At 44.9% G+C, this 6,886-nt stretch overlaps 1 protein-coding gene across 1 annotated transcript; it reads left to right on the top strand.

Moving 5' to 3' along the window:
• Positions 1-2,473: 2,473 nt before the first annotated feature.
• Positions 2,474-5,905, top strand: LOC148098007 (PAN2-PAN3 deadenylation complex catalytic subunit PAN2-like). Its single transcript, XM_087830730.1, has 2 exons — positions 2,474-2,716; positions 2,810-5,905. The coding sequence occupies exons 1-2, from the start codon at positions 2,474-2,476 to the stop codon at positions 5,903-5,905; spliced, it is 3,339 nt and encodes a 1,112-aa protein (XP_087686856.1).
• The last annotated feature ends 981 nt before the right edge of the window (positions 5,906-6,886 follow it).

Here is a 6,886-nt window from a genome sequence, read left to right as displayed (position 1 = left end):
GGCGTGAAACTGCCCTAATGACCTGACATGTTTGTCAGCTGCAGCCAGTAAGTAGCACAGCTGTCGTTGGCTTTAGCTTACTCTGCAGACCTCCGTGCTGAACATGCTTTGTTGTCTCCCTTAATCCCACCTCCCCCTGGACGAAGGTAGGAAAAGTCGGAGTCGGAGCACCACTGACCTCTACATGACGGTCAGTGCTTGTGACTGTCTGCTTTACTCAGTTCAAGTTACCTTGTAAACCACTTCAGACACAGTCCAACTGATCTCAATTGAGGGTTGCAGGGTCCCCAGTTGGTGCGATGTTGGTGCATAGCTGCACTGATGTATACAGGAATAGACAGAATCATTACATTGCAATACAATACGTCTCACACATTTCTGGTTGTACCTGCTATTCCCTCAAGGACAAGATTAAATAAACCTCCCTAACTGCCACTTCCCAACTTGCGCTGATATCTGTGGCTGTCAGTCTGTCCTCTAATGATTATTTTTGCTCCGTCAGCAGGAATACAAACTGTCCCTGTTTCAGAGAAACTTTCTGGCTTGCAGAGCCCTCGCTAAGAGTGCATTTTGCAAGGTTGCAAGTTCATGCAAAGAAGCTCACATTGATGCAAATGCATTGCATATTGGCTTATTCAAAACATTTAGTTTGCAAAATGTTAACGCATTAAGCTGTAAGATGTAGTGTGACCTAACTGTAGAATAATTAGATGCTTTTTAGTTTTAGTAAGCTTTAGAACAAGTAAGGCAAAGACAAATGCATTTTATATACTGCAAAAAGCGCGCCAGAGGAAGTGTTCGCCTGGGGCACCAAACAGGCAAGGACCGCCACTGGTCTTGATAATATTAAAGCAATAGTGTTTGTTTATTTTGTTTATTTATAAGGAACCCCATTAGCTTCCACAGCAGTGGTTGCTAGTCTTCCTGGGGCCCAAACCATCGAATAAAATGTTACACAATGAGTTGGATGCAAAATATCCACATAATTTGACTCTTACTTCCACAATAAGGTTTTACAATTCTGAAAATATAAGCATCTAAAAAACACTCAAACAAAATTCACAATTTCCATTACAAGTGACATTACCCTCTTACAATATTTACAAATAAATTAAAAACTGCCTAAATAGGCTTTTAGGTGATTTTTTAAATTATGAATAGAAGCCAATTCTCTAATTGCATAAGGCAACTTATTCCACTGAAAAGATGCTCTAAATATAACTGAGTTTTTCAAAAAGTTACTTTTAACTCAAGGAGTTACTAAATTGTGGTTAGTTGAGAATCGTGTAACATGATTATGTATTTCATCTGGATGCTGCAACTGAGCATAAAAAAAGTGTGGTGTGTTTACCAGTATCGCTTTCTTTAAAAATACAAGTAAGCCACAGTATAATTTAGCTTGTACAGAAAGCCAAGAAAGTTTATTGTGCATTTTATCAATATTTGTATAATATGAACACTAATCTGGCCGCCCTATTTTGGACTAACTGTTCAGATCTGTCTTATTAGCTGCTGACCAAATGATTGAGCAGTACTCTAGATGAGATAATACTAGTGCATTAATGACATCTTTCATAATTGAAGAAGTAATATAAACTTGTAAACTTGTTATAGCTAGTTTGTTGAATAAACCACTGATGGAAACAGGAACATGATGAAATCAATAAAAGTGCTAATTTTTTGTGTTTTTGAATGTTGGTTGTCATTTATTTTATTCACACAAATGCAGTTTGGACAAGTGCTAATGGTCTTTTGTTAATTAAAACCAAACAATCACCATGTTAAGGTTAATCAATACCACTGAAACAGATAACAGACAATAGCTGAAACTATCTTTAATCAACGGTCAACTATCAGCTTCAATTGATCTGACTCAACCAATGAGGGCATCAAATTTGGATTAGCTGGTTTCAGCTAGGTCTAAACCAAAAGTTGTATTTTGCATCTCGGACACCATGGTGCTTTTGATGACCTGTTGACGACGGCTGTTAATCAAGGTGTGGATTAAGTGTGCTAAACGAGGTCCTCCCAGTCTGATCAAACTCATTATCTGGGTGCAATTCAGAAACACGCTCAGGCAAAAACTGGGTCAACCCCCCTCTGACACCTTAATGTGGGCTTAATGATGACACAATGCCCACGTCTCCCAAAGACTTCACACCTGTATTCATGTAAACTCAGCCACACCCACCTTGATTCAGACCCTGAAACCTGTGAGCCTGACGTTGAATAAAGGGACAGTCAACGACTCTTAGGGCCGCCTTGAATCCCAGTGGAGGTTAAATACCCGGCTCTCTCCATCAGACTTTAGATCTGGACTCCAGTTTTCTTCATTTCAAGAGATCAGGATTAAACCTGCAAGTACTACTATTTACAGAAGTTCCAGTTCCTCTGCAGGCTGATTTAGCTGAAGAAGATTTTTGAAGCTCTCAACACAAGATTCTGTGAATACTGGGCCAACCATCACAGTACTATGAACTCTCCTCACTGGACTCCTCAGTGGACTTCTGGGGGACTGGAACCCTCCATGAACTCATATCTGAATCCAAACCTCCACCAAGACGTGGGAATGTACACACAGGAGCTTCCTAAGCCTGTCCACGTAAGGAAGGGGATTTTTTCTGAGCTGCACAGTAAAGTTTCAGAAGCTGGCATCCCTGTCACTGCAACACATTTTGACCTGGAGCGGGAAATGCTCTGGATGGGAAACTACACGGTAAGAGCCAAAATGATGCTTCAGCAGAGTTTGTTTCTTCTACATTCACCTCAAACGTTGCACTCTCTAATAATATTTGTGCTCTTCTCTTAGGGTCATGTAAAATCCTTCCTCGGATCTACGATGGCACACTACTCTTCTTTCCAAGTGCATGCAACTGATGCCATCAGACACATGCAGAGTTTGGACACAGGCATGCTGTTCCTTTCTGAATGCAACCTCAGAGGTTACACTCGTGGAGGCCTTCACATGTTTGATTATTGGATGGAAGAAGGAGCTGATATGCACAGTCTCCTCATGACTGATAACATGCTGCTCATGGGGGGATTACAAAACTATGTGGTTGAAGTTGACATGAATACACTTCAAGAAACTCAAAAATTCACAGTGGAGGCACCTGGAGTGACAATAATGCGTCAGACCAATCGTTTCTTCTTCTTTGGGCACCCTTCTGGCAAAGTGACCCTTCGAGACTTGCGCACATTTAGGACACAAAAGTTTGACGCATTTCCTGGCGGCCTGTCAGACTTTGATGTTCACGGAAACCTTTTGGCTGTGAGTGGGTTCTCCAGCCGAGGGCTGAATGAACGTTTCCTCATGGTGTATGACCTCCGCATGATGCGAGCTGCAACCCCTCTTTGGGTGCATGTGGATCCCTTCTTCGTGCGCTTCATTCCTACCTACACGTCACGGCTCGCAATCATCTCACAGACAGGTGAGTGTCAGTTCTGTGAGCCCACTGGCCTCGCCAACATGGCGGATATTTTCCACGTCAACACAAACGGCCACTTTCTCACAAGTTTTGAGGTCTCATCCAGCAAACAAGCCTTAGCCTTTGGAGATTCGGGGGGATGTGTGCGTCTCTGGTCCGATACTCGGGACGTTATGTTTAACGTCTACTCCAGAGAGCCCTGCGTTGTGGATGCACAGCCTCAGCTGACCTGGAATCATAACCTGCAGCCCTGCTCTCCCATCCCCACTGCCCAGGCTACACCCAGCTCAAGATGGGCTCCTGGGATGGACCCAGAAATCCCACAAACTATGGAAACTGTTGGCTTGAACAGTTATGTGGAAAATCCTTACGCCTGCCCCTGTAACCAGGTCCCTGCAAATAAAGAAGGGACACCTGGTTATTACAACTACGTCCCTGAATCTCCACCAGAGAGTGATGAAGAGCCGCTCCTTCACACTGTTCCAGAAAAGTACAGAAAGGTGACAATTAAATACTCTAAACGTGGACGGGAAGATTTTGACTTCAAAAGTTACAACAGGACCTTGTTTGCTGGCCTGGAGCCGCAGATTCCCAACGCCTACTGTAACTGCATGATCCAGGTGTTATACTTCCTGGAGCCAGTTCGCTGCCTTGTTCAGAATCATTTGTGCCACAAGGAGTTTTGTTTGGCTTGTGAACTCGGCTTCCTCTTCCACATGTTGGATTTGTCACAAGGAGATCCATGTCAGGCCAGCAACTTCCTCAGAGCACTTAGAAACATCCCTGAAGCCAAAGAGATGGGCCTGATCCTCTCAAACTGTGAGGAGACGACAGGAACAGTCGAGCTAGGTCGCTTAATCCAGAGGTGGGATCACTTCATCCTCTACCAGCTCTTCCAGGAGACACAGGAGCAGGAGGATCCACGGGCCTACAGGACGACCAGGAGCAGTTCTCTGGGCTCCTCTGGCGACTCTGTCATTAGAGAGCTGTTTTGTTCTGAAGTTGAGAACCGCAGCCTGTGTCTCTGTGGCATAGAAACAGTCCACTCCTCCCTCGTGTCGCTGTTCAACATGCATTACCCCGACTCTCAAGGAAAAAGAATAAAGGAGCACGACTTTGCTGAGATCCTGAAGAAAAGCATCTGCCTGCAGCAGAGATCTCACACATGGTGTGGAAACTGTGACAAGTATCAGCCCACAGTGCAGACACGCAACATTCGACGTCTCCCAGATGTTTTGGTGATAAACTGTGAGGTGAACAGCAGCAAAGAGGCCGAATTCTGGAAGGTTCAGGCCGAGTACGCCTTCAACAAATCCATGCAGAAGACAGATCAGGATCAGCGTCACATGTGGATCCCCGCCACTCTCAAGATGTCGCTCAGCAAAAGTCAGAGACTGGAGATCAGCAGCTGGCCTGAGGGCGAGGAGTTAAGTGCTGCTGAACAGGCGGAGGGAGCTTCTCTGTATGACTTGGTGGTCACGGTGCCACACATCCTGGACGCTGGCACGGGTGGTAATCTGGTCGCACACATCAAAGTGGGTGAGACCTACCATCAAAGAAAAGAGGGAGTCTCTCGCCAGCAGTGGTACCTCTTCAATGACTTCCTCATTGAGCCGATTGAGAAGACTGAGGCTGCACAGTTTGATGTGAGCTGGAAAGTGCCAGCCATCCTGTGTTACGCCAAGAGAAACTACCACACCAAACACGACCTCCGCACTGAGTGTCAGCACATTCAGTCTGAAGTCAAATCTGACTTCTATCGGACTGAGAGGCAGAGCAAGACAGACGCCACTTTCATCCCACTCACAGTCAGTGAGATGCCGCAGGCTGGTGACCTGGTGGGGCTGGACGCTGAGTTTGTAAAGCTCAGTGAGGAGGAAGCAGTGCTGCATAGCGACGGCACCAAATCGACCATCACGCCCAGTCAGATGTCTGTGGCCAGGATCACCTGTGTGAGGGGTCAGGGACCCAACGAGGGGGTCCCCTTCATCGATGACTACATCTCCACTCAGGAGCAGGTGGTCGACTATTTGACAAAATACTCTGGAATCGAACCTGGAGACCTGGATGCCACAGTATCCTCTAAGCACGTGACCACGCTGAAGTCAACCTACCTAAAGCTACGCTTCCTCATCGATGCAGGAGTTCGCTTCGTCGGCCACGGCCTGCAGAATGACTTTCGTGTCATTAATTTAGTGGTTCCCAAAGATCAAGTTATCGATACCGTCCACCTCTTCCGATTGCCCTACAAGAGGATGCTTTCTCTGAAATTCCTTGCTTGGTATTTTCTTGGCCTTAACATCCAAGGAGAAACCCACGACAGCACGGAGGACTCATGCACGGCCCTGAAACTTTACAGGAAGTACCTGGAGCTGTATCAGGAAGGAGGGAATCATTACGTGACGAAGGTGCTCTACGAAGTCTACGACAAAGGCTTCGAGCTGAACTGGAAAGTCCCGGATTCGGACATGAGATAGTCCGTCTGAGTTGACTGAATGCATTCTCCTTCCATCCACAGGTGCTGCTGTGCTTCCCTCTGTGATGGGACTGTGAGCAACACCATGACCTGAAGATGCTCGGGCTGCTTATTTTGTATCATATTTTATAGTTATTTGCTTTGAGTCAGTGACTCAGTTGTTTTTATCATATCTAAATGTTAGCTTTTTATATCAGAGAGGTTTACAGGGGGGAAAGTGATCATTCAAAATATGAATTTGAAGGATTTGTTTTTGTTTTTTAAAAAAGAAAAAGTCAAAATTGTTGCATGTAAATGACGTCATCCTGAGCACTGTAAAATGTTTGTTGTTTGATACCAGGAAGTGGAGAATGTGCATGAATCCGTGAAAACCTTGATTAAAATAGATTGAAACCATAAAAAAACTCCAGCTTTGTGCCTTTTTCATTCTAGCTGAAGTCCGGGACAAAGTGTTCCTTTTCAGCTTAATACGAAACGTGCAATATTTTCTCTGAATACGAGACGATTCAGTTTTTTACGGGTCGGTTGGCAACTCTAATAATTAACCATATGAACAAAATAAAGTTCAACATCATCATAGCACCCACCCAGCTGTATAGAAACTCCGTCATGCTAGCTAGTACGCAGTACGGAAAAAGTCAGCATAACGAAAATAAACTCCACCTAAACTTGGTTTATATCTGACCCAGATAGACTGCAGGTCATAACTTCTTACCTGAAGTTCAGTTCACCTGACGCTCGGACCGGTGGCCCCCTCGGTCTCTGCTCCTCCTCCTGCCTCTCCTTTTCCTCATCCACCTGCTGGCCTCCACCACTTGCTAATGTTATTGAATCTGTGGAAGCTCCGCGATGCCACCACACGAAGTAACGAGTAACGAGCCTATCTAAATCCCAGTAACGATTAACGCGCTCCTGATTTTGGCATAATAATTCAATTCAATTCAATTCAATTCAATTCAATTCAATTCAATTTTATTTATAT

This window comes from Neolamprologus brichardi, chromosome 17 (genome assembly GCF_056152115.1).
Source record: "Neolamprologus brichardi isolate AB-2024 chromosome 17, ASM5615211v1, whole genome shotgun sequence".
NCBI classification, from domain to species: domain Eukaryota; kingdom Metazoa; phylum Chordata; class Actinopteri; order Cichliformes; family Cichlidae; genus Neolamprologus; species Neolamprologus brichardi.
Note: the sequence above shows the minus strand (reverse complement) of the source record. Positions and strands in the feature narration are given on the sequence as shown.

What these genes read in the sequence shown, in the direction of transcription:
- LOC148098007 (XM_087830730.1), top strand. Translation starts at nt 2,474, where the DNA reads ATGAACTCTCCTCACTGGACTCCTCAGTGGACTTCTGGGGGACTGGAA. An exon ending in TCTGGATGGGAAACTACACG is followed by an intron (nt 2,717 to 2,809) that starts GTAAGAGCCAAA and finishes CTCTTCTCTTAG; the next exon opens with GGTCATGTAAAATCCTTCCT.